At 43.8% G+C, this 25,078-nt stretch overlaps 1 protein-coding gene across 3 annotated transcripts in view; it reads left to right on the forward strand.

Moving 5' to 3' along the window:
• The first annotated feature begins 2,043 nt into the window (after nucleotides 1–2,043).
• LOC130193662 (zinc finger protein GLIS1) overlaps nucleotides 2,044–25,078 on the forward strand; it is a 69,531-nt gene continuing 46,496 nt past the window's right edge. For all 3 annotated transcript variants that reach the window (XM_056414290.1, XM_056414291.1, XM_056414292.1), the window contains exons 1-2: nucleotides 2,044–2,145; nucleotides 2,246–2,578. In XM_056414290.1, the coding sequence (XP_056270265.1) occupies nucleotides 2,293–2,578 (286 nt within the window). In that variant the 5' untranslated portion in view covers nucleotides 2,044–2,145; nucleotides 2,246–2,292. The remainder of the gene's footprint in view (nucleotides 2,146–2,245; nucleotides 2,579–25,078) is intronic.

Here is a 25,078-nt window from a genome sequence, read left to right on the forward strand (position 1 = left end):
CAATTTAAACCCCTGTCTCCTTCACTTTATACCCCTGTCTCCTTCACTTTAAACCCCTGTCTCCTTCACTTTAAACCCCTGTCTCCTTCACTTTATACTCCTGTCTCCTTCACTTTAAACCCCTGTCTCCTTCACTTTAAACCCCTGTCTCCTTCACTTTAAACCCCTGTCTCCTTCACATTAAACCCCTGTCTCCTTCACTTTAAACCCCTGTCTCCTTCACTTTAAACCCGTCTCCTTCACTTTAAACATGTCCTTGCTTTGTAAGCAGATAACTGGTGTGTGCACATTCTATTGCGTAGACTCGGAGGAGCCATAGTGGGAAAATAACAAAATAACATAAATTGTCCCATGTTTTTTTCAATCCAGATAGGTGACTGGTACAAAATAAGTGTGTGTGTGTGTGTGTGTGTGCATTTTGATGGAAAATACTTTACTTGCTATAACTACAGGCCACTTTGTGGCAGTCAGTGTATACCTCCAAACAAATACAATGCATATTTAACAATAGCTACTTATTCTATTACATGCAGGCCTTTGTTTGTTTACCTTGATCTGTTTTTACATATCCGTTCACCAGCAACCAAAAGTTATAAAAAGAACCAAGTTGTAGTTGATGTCGGAGTTCATACGAGTCCCCAGATCAAATTTACCAGTTTAGATTTTTCCATTTCGGTCAGAAGTATTTAACAGCAGAATGAAGACGAGTAAAAAGGATGATTGTTGGACCGCATCCATCGAACTCGGCCTGGATTTTGTTCTGAAGCAACATCTGGGAAGTTGTGTGACTGCATCCAGCACGGCTGCAACGCTATCGCGGTGACACAATCTGTCCACAGACAGACATATAAACACCTGGTAAAGTATTCAAAACTGCTACTGTGGCAGTTCCCCCTCTACTGTAGTGGTCTTCAGGGCAACATTTTGCCATGATGACATACACACATGGACTCAAAGTGAAAACAGTAGAGCTGGTAACTTTCCACTCCTCAAACCATCAATTGATATACATTCTTCTTCTCCCTTCAACCTTTCTGGTCGTCCATGTTCATCCAATGTGGCTCCACCTTTCCAACACCATGCACATGCACCATCAGATCGAGTAATTCCCTTCTTGTACAACAATAACTGCCGATGTTGTTTCTGACAGCGTCAACCGGAGTTGGGATTTTCCCTTCCACGGAAAGGCCACCAGGGGGCGCTGCAGAATAGCATTTCCCACATTGATGCAGGAACACCAGCTCCTTCGACATAGGAAAGGACACTTTAACGCGTAATTACGAACGTTGGTAAGACTTGGCAGATACTTCTTTCTTTTTAAAGAAGACACATTTTAAATGTCATCACTCCAAAGATATTTAGTTTGTTGTTTTGCATCTGGCGTAATAATAAATAATAATGATCAAATAATTTAAAAAATCATGCAGTTGAAATAAACATAGCAGCTGAAGCAAATGCTGAACAAAATATTTGCAACATGTGAACATTTTGACATTTGTATTTTTCGTTTTTGAGGAGGAATATTTCTCAGCTGTATTCAGATTACAGTTTCCTGGTTTAAGTCATTTTAAACGCGCCACATTAAACATCCATATAGCTTATACACATTTTAAAATTACTCATTACAATGAGTGTTATGTGCTGCATTTGAGATATATCTCATTAAATGCTACAGTTGTAGTTTGTCTCTATATGTTTGAAAACCAAGCAGAGATGCCTGATCTGATGTGATCATTGTGATAACGAAGCGTGCGGACACACTGGCCCAAAGCAACCTGTTGTTACTTGTTCTGCGTGTTATACATCGAGCCTTAAATACTTTATGTCAAGTATCACAGTCCCTCACATCCAAAGTGTCTGTCTTGATCCATGTTGTCCTCCCACAGACAACACGGACACGGTCTCTATTGGTGCTCCTGAGCCCAATTATAGCGATGGAGTGCCAATGGGAGAGAGAGGGAGAGAGAGAGAGAGAGAGAGAGAGGGAGAGAGGGAGAGAGAGAGAGAGAGATGGGATGCTGATGACTGATCCTCACTGAGAGGATGCTATCGATCAGGCGTGCAGATGCTCTCTCCTTCAGTTCGATAAACATGCCAACGCGCGCAATGAGACCCTTTCTGTTCCTCGCTGGGTAATTGAATAAGGTAGGTGTTGCCGAAGTTAAAGCGTGTCCTCCAATGTGCAGTTTGTTGTGATTTGTTTATTGATGTATCCGTTTGTTTTTCCATCTTTTCGTGTGCGCAGGTAATGTGAGCAGCGGGCGCACACTGCATGGGAAAGCCGAGTCACCAATGCAGAACCCCTCCGCGCTGTTCGGGATGGTCAGCCACTGTCAGACCCCGACTTTCACCGACTTCACCGGCTTGTCGCTCTCCGTGTACGGCAGCAAGGCGGACGTGTGTCCGCGGCGGGCCGGGAGCGCCGGCTTCGGCTCGCAGATTTGCCGCAGCTCCCACGACACCCCGGCGACGCACATGAACTGCGCCAGCCCCAAGACACTCAGCGCCGCGGCCGAGGAAAAAGCGCACCTGGCGGCCAAAGCTCCGCGCTCGTGCCTCTCTTTCCCACCCGTGCAAGGTAGGCCCACCTCGGGTGTAACATGTGAGAGGGAGCCCGCGGGGGTGAAAGTTATATAAAGTTGTTAGAGTGCTTCCTGAACACGATGGATGAATTGGAGAAACATTTAATGTAGTGGTGATGATTGCTATCGTTAAAACAAACTTATAAGAAGGAAAAAAAGTAAGTCAGCAGTATCAGTCAGGCCAATTGGAATAATTCGCAGTTTATTTGAGATGAAAGCCATCATCCAAAATAATGTTTCTCCCCATGGCTCCTCGAAAACATCATTTGAGGCAGCTGTACTTTGTGTTTGTGTTGAGAGCCCCGTTTTCAGTTGTGGATTAGCTCTGATAATTAAACCCAGAGCTCACTTGTAGATCCTTGGCCAATTCATACGCAGCAGATTCAAAGTCTCCGTTGCACACGAACGCCATGTGAAGTGATGCAGCTGTACAGTTTGTGGAACAACTGCCAAGCAAGTGTGCAATTCCTATGGCTGTCAACGAGCCATGGCAACGTTGAGTTTACAGGAGGATGAGGACGATGCCTCATTCAGTTATGTATGGAAAATAAGGCAACAAATAACATAAATAAAACAATATATATTTTTGTCTTAAATTTAGAACAACATTAATCTTACAGATGATAAACTTTCCATGCACACATGGCTGATAATTCACATTTGATTGTGTGCCTTCCAGAATAAATAGGATACACTTTGACCCCCGCCGTGGCCCCTCGGTGAAAGCAAAAACTTAAAAAAAAACAATTACACAGATGAAATGAGCGCATGTCATACAGATAGCATTCGGAGTGGAAAAGTGGGCTCTGAGACTCCGTGGAAGCCCGCTCCTCCATCCTGTTTAGACAGAGTGTTGTTGTGAGAGGGCGGAGGTAATTACGGCCCCATCCTAAATTATGATTAGACGGAACAGACTTTTATATTAGCAATCATCCTTTGCAGCAAGAAGAGGATCAACGGATTTGATTATTGTTTCTTCTCGCTAAACACAAACCATATGTCTGCCGAATGTGTCTCCGTATTTATGAGTTGTGTTGGAGCACAGTTGTGCCCTCAGCCCTCCGTCTCCAGCATCCCGGACCAGAATGAATCGTCTCATTGTCTTTGCGACGCTTTTGAACTCGCTTCCCGTAAAAAAAATTGGGAACGCAAGATGTGTTATGCGTTTGTGGATTATGTTGAGCAGATTAACGTTGGAAAGAGACACATATCCGTTTGTTTGGTCCTCTGCGAGGCAGCGGAGTGTTTTGGTTTCTCTAATAGCTTCAATGTCGAGTGGGTTTATGAATTAAAATAGTTTTCAGGCTCCCTTTGGAGTGCACCAGAACCCCAACGTGTACTTCTTTCAGCACGCACTCATTCAACCGCACATCAACACATTTTACACATGCATGATTTGGCAGTAAAACTTTTTTAACATCATATTTTGCTGTCATGACGGAGTAATTCAAAGTTGTGTTCATTTAATCTTGTACTCCTGATGGTGCTTTGTCCATCTCAAACTAATATGCACTGTGCTGTCGGCATTTTGTTTAGTTTTATGGCCTCGGAGGCTGAGCGTGGCGTATGAAAGTGATCTAAGTACTCATCAGGCTTTTGTATCATGCCTCATTTCAGGCCGATCGTATTACATGCTCTCATTCTGGGACAGAACCGGAGTTTAAACTGTTTTCTCAACCGGTGCTTTAGATTCAGACTGAAAGGAATCGTTGAACAAACACAGACTGTAATATTTACCATGATAGAGAAACTGCAGGAAGAACTGACCTCAGATGGGAGATTTCTGACCTTTGAACTGTGCACCCTTTGATTGTAAAATATGAACTATTGCTGCGTGGTAAAACTGATAGAATGAAGTGTACTGCTGATGTTTCATTGATTTTTTTCAGGGGGTGAAGCTGCAGTGTTTACCTCGACACTCTGTTGATTTCGTAATTACTCCCAAGACTGCAAATTAAAGGCAGTTGGCGTGCATCCATGTTTTATAACACTATAATAAGATTGACAGACAGCTTGTGTGTTAATGGAGGCGTGAGTCACAGAGCTGAAGTGTCAGTAGAACTTTTACAGGCTTGTATTCGTGTTTTTTTTACGTGCCAGGTATCCTAAATGAAAGAAAGAAAACAAAAAATGCCGTCAAAATCCATTGCTGCATCGGTTCAACCTCGCCTTTGCTCTGCAGTTGAATTTTAAGAAGTCCCCCCCCCCCTCCTCCCCCAACCTTAACCAGGGACATTTATTAATTACCATCCAGTTGTGGCCTTGATATCACACCAGGTGCGAATGTTTGGAAACCATGTGTATTGCCCTTCGCGGGTGGACCAGCGGCTGGTCATCCATCCATACACTGCAAGTCCACTGTGCTATAAATATTAGGGCCCACCAGCAAGGAAAATATTGAGCTTGCAAAGAAAAACACTTGACCCCTCTTGAAAAAGAATATCAGATTTGAATGGTGTGTGTACTCTAGCTTCATTCGATACCGTACTAAAGTTCCTCCTGGCTGAGAGCGAGCTGCCGAGTGTGTGTGTGTGTGTGTGTGTGTGTGTGTGTGTGAGCTTATTTGATGAACATGTTTTAGTTCCAGGAGTGTTCCGGAGTCCCAGACTGTCGCTCTCAGATTAACGCTGTTGATTCAGACTGTAAAGAGATGAGTTGCGGATATTTGGCTTTCATCATTATCGGAGCTTTTTACACTTCGATGCCGATTTTCTTGTCGTCGTTTTCCAACGTGACACATGTCCTATGAAACATGCAGTCTGCGGACCTCTAAGCAAGCACACCACACCGTGCCGGAATATTCTGAACACATGCACTAAGCACGTATACCACACATTGACACACACACATGTATACACACACACACACACACAGACGTACACACTTTTATTTATTTTTTGTGGTGAAGTGGCGTTGGCACCGATGTTGAATTTCCTCGAAATGACCTCGTTTCCTGTGTGTTCCCCAGCAGCGTTTGTAGACGTCAGAGTGCGGGGCGATAATCTGACTGTTATGAGAAACAAGCAACCATTACAGGCCGGCTTTGAGTCAAACGCCTAATGACACGTTACCAGTAGCTCGTGAATAGTTTTGGTCGTGTGTGCACAGAGGAACACAGTAAGTGATTTTGAGGAAGTCACGTATACATCGAACTATGAGGTTTATTTATTAGTATTCTTTATGGAAAGAGGAGTGGGCAGTTGCTTATAATTGTTTCTCTCTCCTTGATGGATTTCATTGATACTTTGACATTTTAAAATGTTCTCTTCACACATTCCTGTTCATATAGAAGAGTAATTGATAGTGCAAATGTTCCAAAATATACACCTATTGTTCATCATCGTTGATATGGCACTCGCAGCCAAACCTACGAGGGAACCGTGTTCCAGTTCATTCTTTAGGTCGTAGGGACGTGTAAATCTTCAGATGTGTGACAACATAAAATGTCCATGCGGCTATAATTCTGGGATAATGTTTGCTTCAGCTGTTTCAAGGGGGTTTGAATTTCATAAGTTACTCATAATTTCCTTTGATGTAAGCACGGATCATATTATTTACTCATCTTGGAGTGTTTCTCGGTATTTTCTTTTTGGTTTAGACTTGTGAGCCCGTTGTGATTTGTGACTCCGTTTGACCATGTTGCTGAATCAGGGGCATGACAGTGTGTGTGTGTGTGGGGGCGGGGGGGGGGGGGGATGATTCAGCGGGTGATGCAGTGCACATATTTACTGTGTATTCTGACCACAGTTTAAATTTGGGACACCGTGTAAAACTTGTATGATCTTGAATCAATCCCTTCGGGAGACGATGGTTCTGTGGACACAATACCAGCATTACGATGATGTTCACTATTGAATAAGTCATTTGTTACGGCGGTTTGGCAATCTCTCTGTAAAGTTATATTTTCAAGTCCCAGAATTTGAAGACCGGGGGAAACCGAGGGATCTTTTGCCTCCGACATCTTTGTTGGATACATTTAAAGAGGAAACTGTTAAGCAAGCTAATGTGGCTGACCCCGCCATGTGGTAGGAGCCATAGGCGTACACGAGGAAGACTACATTTTCTTTCGAGCAACATCACTGTTGGTCAATATGCCAAAAGGTTGTAGCGGCGAGGGGAAGGTTACTGCAGCTATTCCTCTCAGATGTTGTGAAAGACTGATCAACCCTCAGAGGAAACACTGCCGCTAAAAGAGATTTAACCTTTTATTGAACATGTGGTTCACTTAGTTTCGCGGGCCGAGGTTAACCGAGATTTTTTTTTGTTTCCAGATCGTAAAGAGGTTATACGGTGCATTTCTTGGTCCTACTTTGAACCCGGTGATATTTCTCACAGCTTTGTCAACAGGAACTGGCTGGAAAAAAAAACAAGCAGACATTCCTCTCTCTCTCTCTCTCTGCATTTTGTGCCTCTCAATCACGTGGAGCTATACAGTGGATGCGAGCCTGATGGAGGATATGAAAGAAGTTAAGTGACGGTAACCTTCCTCTCACAAGTTTTCTCACCAGTCTGTACATTCCCATAAACTAAAGAAGCCTCGGCCCACGTCTTGTGTGTCTCCTATGAGCTCAGCGGTGAGTTATGGGCAAATGTGAGGGTGCTGCATGAGAAGGGTGTTGCAGGGTGTAATGTTTGCAGCATGTTCCATTGATTCATAAAGCAGAGGCCCGATGATGATTCCGCAGCGGTATTCCCGTAAAACCTCTGTCTGGCTGCGACGCCGAAGGAGGGAATGCTGGGTAATGGAATGAGAGCGCTTCCTGAGTCACAGCCACTGGAGAGGGAGATTGAGAGAACACCCCTTGTTTGGCATCTGCTGGGCTGAATCACCTCGATCAAACTTGGCCGGGAGTGCGCGTGACGTGTGTAGAAACGGGAGATAAGTGTCAGAGGACCAGAGGAGGAGATTTATGGTAGGTTGTGGCCGTTGCGTGGCTTCTGATTGGTCCGCTGAAGTTACGAAATGAACAGGCCCATGTGTGAAGCCACAGGCATACGGACGCAATCCTTTTAATTAAAATGCGAGTGCTCTGTCCTTTTCCTTCCCCATAGTCAGTGCAGGTCAGGTCAGATGTTCTCATTCCTTTGTGACCAGTGTGGTATGACTCTTGCGTCTCACTGTAACCAAAGGAATGCTGACTTGCAGTCTGCCAATGAATCCACACGGCAAAAAAAATAATATGATGTGGTTTGAGTAAGTGTCTTATTATCACTGGAAGACCAGAAGAGATGTGCTCCGGGCCTCAGGTTAATCAAGAAATAGTTGCAGAGCTGGCTCAGATATGTCATCATAAGAATGTATTTGTAGTCGTAACCTTGACCCGAGAAGTGCTCACAAACTACACACACCACACGTTGAAGAACAAGCTGCCAGGTCTTTGTGAACAATACGAGAGTCGACCGTTCTTGACTATTTTTAGTCACGATGAAGATACTGAGCTGTGATTCGTCTTGCCTGCACAGACATGCCACAGCTGACCACACGTCTACAGAGTCCGTATTACTCATGTATTTTCAGACGGCAGCAGCAGCTCCGTTTCGCGGCCCTCTGTGTGTGTACGACTGAGCACACGGGTGGCTTTTTGATTTACATCTCGGCTGTGCCACTTGCTGTTCTTGGCTCGGCGCCGCCGCATTTCATCAAAGAGAAAGAATCCGCTCCGCTCTGACGGCGGCAGTTTAGACGGCCGTCCGCCGCTGCGCTGCCTCTGCCAGAGCTGTCCAGGCCCTCGCAGCTGTCAGCTGGAGAGAGAGAGAGAGAGATGAAGCCATTCGGATCAGGGCTTCACTAACCTCCCTGAACAAGCTGAAAGAACAGAGATTGTTTGGGTGTGAAAGGGCAGATTTTGGACATCTGAGGAGGCTCCTATTTAATCTTTTCCATTAGAGGCTTTCCTCCTGCTTAGTCAGCAGTTTATCTCACTTTAAGTGTGATCAAGATGCAGCTAACATTTACAACACATACTAGTTGCTCACTGTGAATCACCGTCCATAATGCTTGAATGGTCAACTTGTTGTTGTTGTTGTTTTTTTGAACAGGGCTGGTCATGTTGGAGATTAATCAACCAGCCAATCAAACATTGGCTTCAACCGAGTGGTCAAAAACAAATGGGCTAACACGATGCGATGCCGAGGCTGTTTTAATGCCTTCATTAGAGCGAAGGAGAAAGCAGCCAAGAAGAGTTTTTTTTATTTATTCTCTCTCTTGTTCTCTCCCCGTCTCTGCCAGGACGCTGCCATGGGGCAGTGCCCAGTCAGCTCGCTGCACCATTGGCTGGCGCCGCCCCAGAGGACTATGAAAGACATTATAAAGTCTAATAGTGCAGTTTATATACTTTATTAGTGCTTGTTAATATAAGCCCAGCGTTCTGGATGTGCAATGCGATGCAGCCCCGGCTCTGTATTAACTTGCTCACCAGGACAAAGGAACGACGGAATAAAGGTTGCTTTGAGAAGAAGTTACTCTTGCGCGTCGGTGAGTGATGTGGGTCGACATCAATCACAGAATCCCAAGCGTGATGACTTGCACTTGATTTGGGTTCAGATATTGATACGTGCCTTATGTCTTGGCTGATATAGATCTGTACGCCTTATTGTCTCCAGATAGAGGGCCAAGTCGTACCGTCCAGAGTCAGCATCTATCGAATGATTCCTTCCAGTGATTTATATTAAAGCCCTAGCAAGTGAATCTTTGAGTCAAAATGTATTATAGCTTATGTACTGCTTGAAGTCAGGACCTCGGAGACTTCCGCCGGTGCCAAAAGTGATATCATCCTGATCATGCAGTGTCAGCACACAGGCAGCACTACAGCGCAGGTGGACTGGTGTTTTGTCAAAATCATTCTTTTTTTGGGGTTGGAAATCTGGACAGCACGATGCTGCACGAAGAGAGGAAGTGGAGGTTTCTTTTGGGGGGGTGAGGCCGATGCCCTGTTCAGGTTAACGCTTGTAAGACCCAGTTGTTGCAGGGAGCTGGATGTTAATAAAGTTTAGAGGCTCGATGCCAGCACTGTGATCTGTAGCGCTTGGGGTTATTTTTACAGACTTTTTTACAGACAATTATATTTGAAAGGGAAAGCTGTTTTTCAGTGGTCTAATATCAAGAGCAAGGAGATAAAGTATGCGATAAGAAGAGGCAATTTCCCATGCTGTGACGCGGCGGCGCTTGTGTGGGAACATGTTATGTACGAGAACTGAAATAGCCAACAAGGCAATAAAACTTTTCCCTTTCATTGTCTTACAAAACCTTTGTTAAAAGTGAAAAGTGTTCACGTGTTTTTCTTTTCCAAAAAATGCTCCGCCACATGCTCCACACACACCCTGACACCTGGTCGTTGTCCAACTACAACCACAGACAGATGGATGCTTAGTGCCTGAAGGGCGTTTCTGACAACATTTGTAAAAGAAGAGTGAGAATTTAAGATTTATATTCCATTTATTCAACCACTCCAAGGATTGTCTATTTGTTGTTTGTTCTTTGTTTAATCATCTTTGACAGACCAGTCGCCAAACAGGGTGTAGACGTAATCTAAGATGACATTTCACTCTGAGTTGCTGCACTGATGTCGATGCTTGATTTCAGCCTCTGGGACTGAAAACCACAGCTCACGGATGAGTTGGTTGCGCCGTCCAAAAGTTTCCACTGGAAGCAATAGAGCCATCTGTTATCTCCTGGGCTCCCGTAGTATCTTTCTGTTATTGCGCATCACATTACTTATAAAAAATAAAGCTGTGCCGTTTTCACTCTGTGGTCGGAGTTTTCCTGTAATCCTAAATTAGGAAACATTCTGCTTTAAGATGTTTTTTTCGAAAGACCATCAGCTCTGTTCTTTTATGATTTACCAGGATTACACGTAGGACCCCTTTTTCTTCTTAATGGTTCATGGGCTAAGCAGTAATTGTGTTAAATGGATCCATATTACACTGTGTAATAGCCTCAGTATGCACACTTTATTAACATGCTTAACATTCCCCCTAAGACCCAGAAGTCGGCTTCTATAATACAGCGCTTAACCCAAACATCATGTTGGATTCCTAGGGTCGGTTATGGGGCTCGTTGTTGGCACTTTTATTGGTGAGCGCATTTGGATAGTGTGTGTATTTGTGTGTGTGTGTGTGTGTGTGTGTGTGTGTGTTTGCTGATGTTTGGGTCAAAGTGGAGGACAGAATGGACATGTTCCTGAACTCTGAACATGAAAACCTTTTTTGTAAAGTTAAATTAAGATATAATCGTGTTTTTCCCCCCCCAGATAATTAGAGTGGAGGCCCAACTGAAAAGTCTTGTGAAGGAGGTGAAAGGGATAGCTCGGGTGTAGGGGGGTTGGATGACATACAGAGTCAGTGTATTAACCTACAGTAGGCGGCGGTCAGCACGCCGCCTGTTTGGGGTCACAGACAGGAAACAGTCGTTTACTGCGGAGGACGGGGGCAGCAGCAAAACACATTGGAACCCCCTCCAAGAAAGGACCACCAAAGAAATAAATGTGTTTCAGTGTACGCTATATTTAACATTAATTAATATAATTGTTTATGGGGAGCTGATCTTTAATGTTTTTGGTCAAGAGAGTTTTTTGACTTTCTTGGGTGTCTTAAAATAAGTTTTACTGCTTTTCAACGACTGAATAAATCACCACAGAGATATTATGGTCATTTAATGCTTTGGGGACAGCTGTAGACATACTTATTATCACCGGAGCATTTGCTGCACATGCTGTATGCGATTTCGGTATGTGTGGGTGGATACGTGTAGATGTCTGTTTTTATTAATCCATATGAAATGTCTGCTTTGGATCGCCACCGCATCGGACCTTTCAAACCTTGATTCCTGTCATATTCAATAAAGATGGTGGTTGACGTGCAGGTTACGTGAGCAAAAAATTGGAAGTTGAAAGATTTGAGCCCAATGGGAACCAGTGCGGATAGCTGTCCGAGCTGGCTGGACATTTACAGCCGTTTCCCACAGCTCAGTGTTTAGCCTTTTTTACAAGGAAGCCAAAAGCCATCAAGAGGAGCTTCACTCTATTTCACATCTATTCACACCGATGTGCTGAGGTTCTTGGATCCACGCAGACGAGACCCATGGGTTCACACGGCGTCAGTAACCAATAAACCTTCCCGTAGCAGAAAATATCTTTTATAAATCACCAGGAGTTCTTGACAAGAATATTTGGGATGAGTAAACTGGCTTTCTCCCAAGTGTGTCCTCACTGGAGCTGAGTCACAGATGTAGTGGACGGATTGAAGGACTGAAGGAAGGAGAGGAAAGCGAGATTCCTCTCCTCATCTAACTTTTGCCCTAAAGAAAGTCAGCTCATAGCACGTGATGACCAATATCAATAAAAAGCATGATCGGGCCCTTCCAGCTCGTATCGACCGGGATTTTAATTTGAGTTCTGAAAGCAAGACGGACTTCGGCAGCATCAGAGCCGTGACAGCCAGGTGCTGAGCACTTGGCCCGGCATATGGGAGCCACGGCCAATTGGAAAATGCTTTCAGAATTTATCTGCACCCTTCTCCCGTGACAAATTATTTTATTGTTCCCACACAGTTGGTTTTCATTTCGTATTTTTTTTGGCTAATGATGTGGGCTATTGTTATTCCTTTATTCAGCATAGATACTCTGGAAGCGTTCACATCTGATGGCCCACTCCCATGCAACAGAAACCAATCAAACCCCCCCCCCCACACACACACACACACACACACACACACAGATGGGACACAAGTGCACACAGATGGTACGCGGAATAAGAAACTTTAGTATAGGGTAAGAAGGGCAATCTTGATACGCTTATTACTTTTGTGTACGCTGTAAATTCCTCCGTGTCGTGACCTTTCGTGACTTTCTGTCAAATGGGGGTAACGCCGCTTCCTGAAGGAACAACTTCTGTACAGTCTCCCCCTCTGCGAACTCCAAAAGCCTTTTAATCACATTATTCAGCGTGTCTCATGTACCGGGACGAGCAGTGTGTGCCGTGTGAGAGCTGCAGATGGTAGAGATAGGGTGAAACTCGCCTCATGTCCGAGCCGTGCACTCTGCCTGACCCCGAGCTCGGCGCATCAGGACTAGGCCGCTAATCTTTAACAAATGCTCGGAGTCTCCATGACCGGGCCCTTGCTGAGATGGCTTAGTCAAAACAGCCCGGCTGCTCCTGAACACAACCTGGGCTTCTAGCTTAAGTCGAACGCTGATTAACTAACAAATGCCTGCTGCTTGTTCCATAGCATTACACAGCCCGGTGCATTGCGCGGCGCTCCATGGAGTTTGACAGTGTGTCCTGTCCAGGAACACACAGGCCTACTGTGTTACAGGCCTTTCAGAGGCTGCTGGGAAAACGACGCAGGATAGGTTAAACGAGCGAAAGCATGGAATAACGATAGTTTCATAGTTTGATCTGTTATTTAGTGTTTTGCCAGTTGGAAAAAGAACTATTGACATAAAGGCTGAGTATTGTTGCTGTGAGGCCATGTGAAAACCTATTGTTTTTTTAATGAAAAAAACCCCATATTGAACAATACAATTGACCTGTTTCTTCTCTTCCCGTGAGCATGTGTTACACTCAAACTATGATTTACATTTACTGTGAAAATAAATCATCAAAATCCGCAAAACAACAATTCTCACTGACAAGCCGTAAACTACACAGCCAAGACGTTAACGGTCTGGCTTGAAATTAATCACTTTGATGAATGTCGTGTCCTCGCTGCCAACTAACCTCACGGTTAAAAGCGCATCAAATAATTTTTTTTGCGGGACGATTATGAAACGTGGCCTTTTTTGTGTCAAGTTTCACATTTCATTGATGATCACCCCCCCCCCCCATGTTTCCAAGAAAGCCCCTTGGTTTTACTCCGATGCACATTGCCCATCCTACTCGCTCACGACAGCGCCGCCAACATTCATTGGACGTGACTCTGCCTCGTCTTCTCGTACACTGTTACTGTTCATGTGGGCCTGGTCACATTTTCAGACCAAAAAAATAAAACCCATCACAAGCAGTCCAGGCCTCTTGCCAGGCTCGGGCACAGTCGGACTTTGTACACGGAGCCACGCCTGACACGCTGAGTTAAGCGTCGCCACTTGTACTGTAACCTGTCGCCTTGGGAGAAACATCGGAATGTTCCAAGTATGTTTTAAGTAATTTTTTTTTTTTAAATGACATTGATGCACACTGATGAAAAATCCAAGTTTATTTAGAGTCATCGGTATGCATCGGTGGTGCTGTGATTGTCTTGGTACTCATATCTGATTGCACCTAAATGTCAGTTTTATTTTCGGAATCACTTGATACCCTGGGAACAATGACTCTTTTTCAAGAACACAGTCATTATTGTTCTAAAGAATGCAGATTTGTATTCCAACAATTCAAGAAATAGCAGTTCAACAGTAACTATTAACTGAATAGAATGATTTAAAAAAAATTTAAATGAAAAATGAAACTTACCCAGGTTGCACTTTCACTTAAGGGCTAGAAAAGGCTCCAGTCTGAGAAATATTTAATACGTAGCCTCCAAAACCGCAATTGAACAAAAGTCAACATGACTTGTTAGCCATGCCCTTGATAGCTTCAGCTGTAAATGTAGATGCACAGTTTACCACAGTGGCCACTTTAACAGGGCCAGCCCTGTCATTTGACATGAAAATTATGGCCAATATAGGCCACTGTAAAGATGCCAGTCTTCTCCAGGCCTCAAGAGCTCCGAGTCATGAAGGAGCCCAGCGAGAGACGCAGAGCATCCGTATATGTACACTGCTGCCTGCCAAAGTACACTCATTTAACAGCACACAAAGACTTAGAGCTGAGAGCTTGCATGTTGATGTTGGGGATGATGTCAAATATTTCACAGCAAATGTCTCTTTTAAGACGGCCTCTCTCAATTTTCACGTGCGAAGGAAACAAACATTTGCATTTCAAAGTTCTTCAAATAAAAGGAGATGAAAAGCAACCCCATTTATGGGTTTGGAGAAAACAGGTCAGGGGTGATATTAATATATATATCTTTTTACGGTTTGTAAAAGAGCTTCAAAATGAATGCCAGGTTATGTGAAAGGCTTGACAGATGGTGAAGGCCAGAGCACTTGGAGGTTCCCTCTTTATTCAGGCCTTACACTCTCGAGCCGAGAGCAGCCAAACACCACACGCGTCAGAGGCCAAGAGGATGATGAAGAATGATTTCCTTATTCCGGCTCGTTATCGTCTGATTAGACTCCTTCTCACCACGGACACATCCAAAAATCTATCAACTAACAACTACCACTTTTAAAACACTTTTGAGTCGATCACACTCGGGTTATTGTATACTCGTGTCCAGAGACTTGGTATCCGCTGCTTCTCTTTGGGGCATTTTATGATAAATTATAGATAACTGCCGGCTGTATATACCATGCATTTATGTGCATGCATTATGATTTAATATGAAGACGCTGAGAAGTAAGGTTGCCATTGGATGTATCGTGTTACTTTAGAAAGTGGGCTACCTTCAGTTATTTGACATCCTGTATATGCACACATCTTGATATTCACTGAACTACGTCAACTTCAAAATATTTCATGAAACGTGTATATTGCTTTCAACACATTATTATGGTCACTTTAATTCTGGAGACTTCTAATATAGTTTGCTTAGTTTTCTAAAAATATTAGCTTTGTTGCATACAAACATTTTCTTTAAACTATTTTTGTGTGCACAAAGCAAAAATGACGTCAGATCTGTAGTGATACAGATAATTTATTCTCGATGTGAGCTCGGATGACAGATGTATATTTGTATATCTTTGTCTTGCATATATCAATACACTCTGAAACTGTGATTTATTGTTAAAGCACCAAATTCACTCGTACTAACCACAGCGTATTTACTCTTCTTCGTTCTTGGGTGACCCACCGGCCAAGAGAGAGACAAGTTCTGACTGCAATCGTTTTTACGACTGAGATAAAACTCATGTGTGACCATCGGCTGACTCACGTGGCGAAGGGACACAGCGAGCGCAGAAATCATAATACAGGGAGTCTTATTACAGCCATTAAACAAGAGAAGGGAAAACACAGGAGGCCTTCAATGCCCCAACATCTAAAACGCTTACGCAGTGAGAATATATTTGCTCATAAAGCTCTTTGATGGTGGCCCTGTCCGTTCCAGCACACAGCGCTGCTTTCTGTGTAAATAGCTGTGTATGGACCTCCCACCGCACACGATTGAATGTGTTTCCTTAGGTGTCATTTGGTACCATTTGGGGTTTTTACGGGCCCCACTGGACCTTAATCCCCGTAACCACGGGTGGCTCAGGAAGAGTCATGCCATCGCCGCTCGAGCTGCCGGCCGACAGCGGGCTCCTCCTGAGGTTGTCGAGACGAGATGAGCTCTGATGGATTGGGGAGTTCTATATGATGTCCGCGGGACCGTCCGTCTCCGATGACCCTGTTCCTGTCGCTACGTGTGATCCGTGTTTGCGAGAGTGTGGTTGTGAGGGGTGGGGGGGGGATGGGGGGAGGAGGGGGGGGTCAGTGCGAAATCCTTTGGTGGACGAGGACTCCCCACACAATAAAAGAATGGAATTGCTGACTTCCTTCGGTATGTGTGGTTTGAAACTCAACACAGGTTTGCTCAGTGGAAAACCTGGGGCCCTCTCTTATTTGTTCTGTATATTTATGAAAACCCCAATACTGTGGTGCCCTGCGAGGGGAGGAGGAGGTCATTTTCCAGCCAAGTTATTGCCCGTTGGTGGTGGATGTTGACTGCTGTGCAATAGCAGGTATTTTGCACAGTTCCTCACTGTTAGTTTGAATCAGTTCCAGAATATGAACTATGTACACTATCGTTCAAAAGTTTGGGGTCACTTAGAAATGTCTTTATTTTTCAAAGAAAAGCACTGTTTTTTCAATAAAGATAACATTAATCAAAAATACACACGATACATTGTTAATGTGGTAAATGACTATTCTAGGTGGATACGTCTGGTTTCTAATGAAATATCTCCATAGGTGTATAGAGGCCCTTTTACAGCAACTATCACTCCAGTGTTCTAATGGTACATTGTGTTTGCTAATCGCCTTAGAAGACTAATATCTGAGTAGAAAACCCTTGTGCAATTATGTTAGCACAGCTGAAAACAGTTATGCTGGTGATATAAGCTATACAACTGGCCTTCCTTTGAGCTTGAAGTTTGAAGAACAAAATTAATACTTCAAATATTAATCATTATTTCTAACCTTGTCAATGTCTTGACTATATTTTCTATTCAATTTTCAATTCATTTGATCAATAAAAGTGAGTTTTCATGGAAGACACGAAATTGTCTGGATGACCCCAAACTTTTGAACGGTAGTGTATGTGTGTGTGTGTCAGAAGGGTTTTCAATTAAAGTCCTCATTTTAAGGATAGCTCGTTTGAGGAAAATCATCCGACTCAAGATCAATCACTTCAAGTCGCTTCACCTCATAACCAGACGACAGTGAATCGTGGGATAACGGCTGTAGCCCAGTGGCATTCGCTCTACGAAGCGTTGGACATAGAGTGAACTTTCTCTGGTGCGATGTGTCCCGTGTCGTAAGATAACATTTGTTTTGAGGAAACGCAGAGGGATTTAGTGCTTTTTCGTGAACGGCTTATTTTCTGCGCCGACGTATATCGTGTTTTATAAACCGGTGACATGAAACAACACCAATAATCAAATAAAAATAAAAGCTGACCCTCTGTGCCTCTGCTGTCAAAGCAAATTGATGTGCTTTTGAAAAAGAAAAGAAAAAATCCTAAAAGAGCTCCATTTAGGGGGGGGGTGAGTTAACCCCTAATCATCCCGGCTGGCAAATATTCATTGTGGACACTGTGGAGAAGCCCTGGCCTCAACTTTAACCGGCAACTTCAAAAGCCAGAGCAATTACTATGCATGCTTTGAACGGATCCTTTTCTCAGAGTAACATTCCATTATTCTTCCTGCGCTAAAACAACAAAAGTAACAAAGAAGTAGGAAGTGAAATTGGATTCCTCTTTTGGTTCCAAAAACATCTGGTTTGGCCCTCGTTTTAAACAACCAGCATCCCCTCTGAGAATAACAGAAGGTTATGTGCACGGTGAGTAGGTAACAAAATAATCATTTTCAAATGCTGCTCCATTCGAATGTGATCTAATTACCGTCACTTAAATTCAATCTCAGTCGGACCACCGACCATCAAGGGCATTTTCCTCCAGTCGTTTTCCGAACCACTCATTTATTTCTCCCCCACCGCTCTTTCTAAACCTTTTTTGTTGTTGTAAATATACAGTAATTGCTGCAAATTGATCACTTGTTTTTACAGAAGTTGTATAGAGCTCAACTCTTGTCAAACTGAAATGGATTTCAGGAGGCGGTGCTGGGCGAGAAGAAGAGAGAGCATCTGTCAGATGGGCCGTGATGCTTCTGCTACATCGGAGACGCTCTCGTGTTCTGCGGTGGAGTTCTGGCCACTGTCATTTCTGAGGAATTTCCTGCCATCTGCGTTCAATCGCGAATTCTCTCACAGATTTGGGATTCTCTTGTAAATATTGGGTGCCGGCTGAAGAGGTATAAAAGGAGCACTGTGAGTTTTGGTACGGTTGATGAGCGGAGGCTAACAAAGCAAGACAGCGTAATGTCTGTCTGCGGTGGAAAGAGATGCTTCTATTTCTGAGATCACTGGCAAATCAAGTAAACCCTTTTATTTTCTCACTGGCTCTGTCGCTCCGATGCTGAGTCGGCTTTTGTTCACCTATTTTTAGCCGCGCTGGCAGCGTCCAACCGTTGGATGGATTACCATGACATTCGGATATGTTCATGCTGCCCTGTGGATGAATGCCTCTGGTCCTCTGGTGCCGCAATGAGGTTCACACATGTAGCTTTCAGTGAAATATCTGGCCAACTATTCGACGGATTGCAATGAAAGTCAGTGCAGATGTTGGTGTTCCCCTCATGATGAGTCGTACCCTGTCATTTCCTCCGGCGCTACCATTAGGTTTTAATTATATTTGCCCAATATTATAACTAAATAGTTGCTAAACCCATCACGTGTACTTTATGAGCAAATGCTATAATGCTTACAAACGCGCCAAACTGAGACGTGGATATGGTAAACATTGTGTTATCTTTTATATTTTGTCTCATCTGCTTTTGACTTGTCACTGTGAATGAGGATAACCTCAGTAATTGTTTTAAGTTCAGATAAAGGTTTACTCAAACATAATACAGATTTAAATATAGCTGCACATGAGTAGTAGTTTGCATCCAACTGATCAAAGTCTTAATACAGATCTTTATTTATATGAAGATAATAACCACACATTGTAATATAAATAGAAAGTTTCCAGACCATTACAAAGATTCCATTCCATTATCCGAACTGCTCATCCTTTTTAGGGTCACGGGGCGCTGGAGCCGATCCCAGCTGACATTGGGCGAAGGCGGGTCACAACCTGGGCAGGTCGCTAGTCCATGTCAGGGCTCATTTAGAGACAGACAACCATTCACACCTACGGGCAATTTAGACTCCAATTCACCTGCTTGTATTTGGACTGTGGGAGGAAGCCAGAGAACCCAGAAGGAACCCACGCTGACACGGGGAGAACATGCACATCCACACAGAAGGACCGCCCATAACCGGGATCCAAGCCCGCTTGCTGCATCTCGCTGGGAGGCGACATTGCTGCTCACCACTACACCACCGTTGCAAACATGTATTATAAAAAACGTAACTTAATTTTGTATTTTGGTCAAACGAAAGAGACAAAGACTCAACGGTCACATGGCTCACTTTTCCTTCATACTGTTTACTTTCGACTTTTTTTTTGACGTCTCAAATTCATATCACGAGTCTCATTTTTTGACATCTCAAATTACCTCTGTTTGAAAACAGTTATTTTAATAACCCAACAGCAGAGATTTATTGTGCTTACACAGTAATTGTGACAAATCGAATGGATCTGGTTTCACCACAGCTTCAGTGGGACGTCGGCTGAGTTAACGGCACCACGGACAACTGAGGCCTATTGTTCTGAAGGGGAAAATGCAGCTATTGCACTAAATCTCCATGTTTATTTTTTTTACAGCAGATTTATATACTGGTTATTCTCATAGGTGGACACACACACACAAAAACACAGGCACCCAAAGTAGCATGTGCACACACAGATTCAGGATCTCTAAAGCCTTTCAAATATGTTTTTTTTTGAGTACTTTGAGACACAACTCGTGTTTATATATTGCAGAAAATGACTTGATTCTGTCAAAGTGTGCCAGTCTCACCTTTAATACTTTCTCCGAGGGTGTCGTGCCCAAATGCTCGTCAGTCTTCTCGACTGGCAGCGCTCTGCCGCTATTTACCGCCGCCTCCCCAAACAGAGCAGCCTCTTGTTTGGCTTTTGATGCACCTCCTGATCCCATGCCGAGGTTTCAGCACTGTCGGCCTGGCTCCGGAGCCGTGTTGTTCACCAGCCCCATAAAGGTGTCTGTCACGGAGCCAGACGTCGCTGTCGAGTCGGCCAGCCAAGTGCATCACGTCTCGTCAGTGTGCCGGTCCATCAAGTCAGTCTGTGGGCCTGACTGATGCTTAGTCCACCGTTTGGCCTTTACAATTATGTGGCTTTGCAGTCAAATTATAGGATGTGGTTTGGCGGAACACTGCTGGTACAACTTTGTGATTGTCCTGTGATTAATCCTGGCAGTGGACAAGATTTGTGGGCGAAATCTTGCTATGATAGTGATTGTCAGGATAGAATTGTGGCGACTAGTTGTTTTAAAGTGGTTTGTTGACTACGCACATTTTTTTGCTCTAAAAACAAACGATACATAAAAGTTTGACTTGGGGAATAGATGATGTGCTTATTTTTGGGATAATCAATCATTGCTGTGGTGCCTTTTTTTTACTGCCCTTCCCAGAGGTCAGTGTGCAAACATTGTCTTCGAGCATGATGAGATCTTCTCTTTGGATTTCTGCATTTTTGTATGCTGAGCTCTGGGTTTTCTCTCTTTCTGTTTGGATATCATCATGTGGTTATTGTTGCTTATGCTAATGACTCAGTTATGTTGATTCTGATCTTCTCCCTGTCATAGCTGTTGGAAACATAAACGCATCACTTCCTGTGCATCGGATAATTATTGGCTTTAGCAAATGCAAAAAAAACTTGGACTGCAGTGACTCAGTCTTTATATTAGTTAGTAACATTGGCATTTATTTATGTGGAAATTACACATCAGCCTCTAAGAATAGCCACTCAGTGGCCCTTCGCCCAGCAAAGACTGAATATTGGTGAGAATAAACATGTTCAACAGTAACACAATCTGCAGCCTTTAAAACGACCGTTAGATTGAATCAGAACTGTCTCGACAATAACTGGAAATTATAACCTTCACAAAGTTTGGAGGATTTACTGCAGGGCTGTAGATGTTGGCACTTCTTTTACTGAGGTTATTGTAATAAACTGGCTACTCAATGCAGGTCTGTTATTTATCCAGTGTTAACAAACATTATACATTTAAACAGATTTTAATTGAAAAGGACGAGATGTCTGGAGCAATATCCAAGATGAAAAATCTACCACATTATTGTGCATAAGGTTATCATGGTGAGGTCAGATGCTCATTAAAACATAAAAATGTGAAACATAGAAAGCTTTTTTTTTGCAGATTGAGGAATGACATGCACCAAAGCTGATAATAAGCTGCATTAGAGGCCAGTCTGAAATGACGTGCTTTAAAATTCAAACAGAATATTATGTTATTTCTTATGATCTGAGCTTGAAAACTTTATTATCTGCTGATCTGCCTCTTAAGACCATGTTTATTAAGTTCTATTTTTCCCATTGATGTGGACCCCCTGTTGTCAGATGTATTCTCTCAAGGGATAGGCTGCAGAGCCTGGCGAGGGGCAACCACCAGGTGGTGACATGCACAAGTGAAACGTTTTAATTATGTTAATCAGGGAGGACAGCGGAGGAATTGATTGGCTGTGACGGTTCGTCGGGTGTTGTGGGAAGAGATCAGGAATGACCACAGGCATCCAGAGCATCGTCCTCTGTAAGACTCAAGTGTGAGTGTAGTCTTTTTAGAGTGTGTGTGAGTGAGAGAGAGAGAAAGAGAGAGAAAAAAAGTCTGAGTGGAGTTTGTGTACGTGTGTGTACGTGTGTGTGGGTGTGTGTGGGTGTCTGGGGAGTCACATAATCCCACAACATGTCCTCCTGTGTTTGGGCTTTGACTTGGAGTCACCCTCTTTAACCCTCCTGTTACCTTAGGGTCAATTTGACCCCATTCAATGTTTAACGTCGGTGTTCTTTCGGGTCAATTTGACCCCAGGCTGTTTTTCACTGTGTCAAACATATAAGAAATATCAACTTTTTTATATATTTAAAGGGCTATTTAGGTAGTCAACAAACAAACATAAAGTACCTCACACTTAAACCTGGAAAACAATATTAATTCTAATAATTTTCTGGAGGTTTTAATTGCTGGGGTCAAATTGACCCCGAGGGTAAAATATGTTAGTAAATATAAAGGTAACAGGAGGGTTAAACATTGAATGGGGTCAAATTGACCCTAAGGTAACAGGAGATTTAAGCCATGTGGTGGAGCGGTCGGGTCTTTTTGACTCGGTGGGCACCGAACATGTCCCTGGGAAAAGGATTGGTTGTGTGGGCTGTTGGGGATGTGAGTGTTGTTGGCCGACAACTATTTGTTTGTGTTGACGACTGCAGTTCGCACAGCGCCATTTGAAGAGCCTTGTGTTATGAAGACGTCTGCTTCCCCCAACATGTGCCCTCTCCTCTAAAAGGCAGGAGAGCTCATTATTTTGCCGACCACTGCGTTCATCTTCACTCGACTTCACTTGTCGGTATTCAACTTTTTATGAAGCTGGTGTGAGTTCATTGTGGGACCAAGCTGATCGTAACAAAAACAGGAAGGAACAAAGATACCTGATTGAGAGCAGCTAAAATCAGCTGGAACAAATTGCTTTTATACTCCTGAAAGTTCTCATGTCCTCCTGGTTCTGGTAATCCTGCTACGAAAACACTGACATCTCTGCGCTCCGACCGTAATTTAATAGTTGCTCTTCTTCCCTGGCTGCGCACCTGCTTTAAGAGGAGCTTTCCTCCTAGACATTGTTATTTTTCATTTTCTTGTGCCCTCAGGTTTTTCAATCACACATCTATTCCTAAGCAAACAAATAAGTTCCGGGCCTTTGCCGCAGACACAAATATAGAGATGAGTTATGAGATTCGGAGAAGCCGGGAAAAGGCTCGGCTAAAGGCTTTAATACACAACATCTGCACAGGACAAGACACACAACCAGTGTCGCACGCTGGTAACTGTTGACCTGTCTGATGTTGAAAGAGAGGGAGATGGCAGGTGGAGGGTGTTGGCGCAAACAGGAGTAAAATGATCATTATTAACTGTTTAGGTGCTGAATGTTATGATTTATGGAGCCAAAGTGGGGCCAGTTCAGGTGTCACACTGGATTTCCAGGGGCATCTGTCTTGCGGTTTTGGCAGCTTGTTGTACCTTGGGTTCAGATGTTTGTATCACACTCCTGACATCCCATCCCCACCCCCCCGCCCCCTCTCCCCAAACAGCCTCCTGCTTTGAGCACAGTACACCTCTGATCGCTCCCCTTCCCTCCCTCGAAACCATCTCTCCATCCGCACATCTGCTCTTCATTGAGGCCTGCATGTCTCCGAAGACTTGAACGCATTAAACGCTGGCACAAGCTCAGTCTCATTTTGGCACTTAACACAACGCTTAAGTGACTTAAAAGGGAGAGGCGAGAATTATAGAAAATGAAGTGTCACCGAAATAAAAAATCGCCCCAGATTACCACCAATTACACTTAATAATGCTGCCCAGGCCATCTGCTGATCAGATGGCCACTGGTGTTATCTGTGGAGGAATAATGGTACCAGAGAGCGCGAGAAGTCGGGAGATTTATTGAGGGAGACAGCGACATATTTAACGATGTGATGATGTGGTTTGATCTTCACTGTATGGGCTGGAATGCTTTGTATGGCGATGCAGTCACAACTGCGTATCCTGGGATAATAACCATGTTGTTTCAGAGGGGTTAAGTTCTGCTAGATTGGAGACATGTGTCTGCTCGGCTTTATTAGTCATTTATTAGTCACCGAGGTCAGGAGAGAGTTTTTTTAGCCAAGGCACAACCGTGCTGAACTTGAACATGACTCTGATCATCAGCCCCTGAGGCAGCTTGAATAGGTGTACAGTTACAGCGCACCCTAACCGGCCGTGGGCCCCGATGGGAAATTCATCCAGTATGTGAAGCGTGTTCAACCATCAGTGTAATCACCGTCGCACTGACCGCAACCTTCCACCGGAGAGTGAGTCGGGCCGTAATCATCAGAATTTGCCGTGTCTGCATTCGTTCATTGTTCCTGTGTATTGTCTTATTTTTCAGCCTCCATGGTCACAGTGGCTGCATTAATCAGCGGGAGCCGGATTAGAAAGCACTTTCCGATCGCGATCGTGATGCATCGGAGTTTTACAGCTTTATGTGCGCAGTGTTCCCACAGGATTCCGACAAGAAGGAAGCGTGACAAATGGATGACATCAGAGCATGCGTATTGCACGGTGATTGGAACCGTGTTTCCCACCACAACCCTAAGCCAAAAGAATAATCACACATGTCCCAAAACAAGTTCTCGAATAACCACGTTTATCCTTTCATGATCACACTCTGGTTCGAAGCATTCGTCTTCGTATTCATGTGCGACGGAGCATTGCAAACCGGTATGCTGCTCCTTTAATTTGACTTCTCCTCTGATATGTTTCACTGAGCTGCTCAGTTTACTGTCATCCTGCACTGACGCTCCCTGAAAAGAACGTGCTACTTTAATTATACAGGAGAGAGGCAATAGATACCATGTGATGACATTTATTGAACAGAAGATCCCACTTAAGATGGAACAGAGTCGTATGAGACAACATTTTATCTGCAGGGATTATTTCTTGATCACAAAATGTGCTTATTTTTCTTTTAGGGTGGTGTCTTAAGAGGCCAATAACAATAGAGTCCTTATTTGTGCCTGCGTCTCTCGTTGTCAATGCTGACATCAGTGGCTCTTTGTGAGGATGAGCCAGCACATCTGTACATGGTCTCTTGACTGAACACAACATGTGGCCCCTGGTGCTTCTGGCACCATCCGACCTCTTTCTTTCTGCTCCTCCGTCCCTGATCTCACGCCCCTTACAGCGTCACTCTTAATTGGGCCTGAACGCTTGCAACTGTGTTTTTATCAGAGTCGTATATCGCCACCCTGCTGCTTCTGAGGTGCTCACGAGACTTGGACACTATAGTAAACTCCATTATCACGGATAATCTGCAAGAATGGGTTTTACATGACTGTGCTTACAGATTGAGATACATTTAAAGGTTCTCCTGTGAAGTTTTCGTATGAACAAAGAAAGGGTATATATATACAGTATATATCTTTCTTTTTTACACGTGTGTCTTTAAGTTCAAACAAACAGATGGTGAATGCCT

The sequence above is a fragment of the Pseudoliparis swirei genome, chromosome 5 (genome assembly GCF_029220125.1).
Source record: "Pseudoliparis swirei isolate HS2019 ecotype Mariana Trench chromosome 5, NWPU_hadal_v1, whole genome shotgun sequence".
NCBI classification, from domain to species: Eukaryota; Metazoa; Chordata; class Actinopteri; order Perciformes; family Liparidae; genus Pseudoliparis; species Pseudoliparis swirei.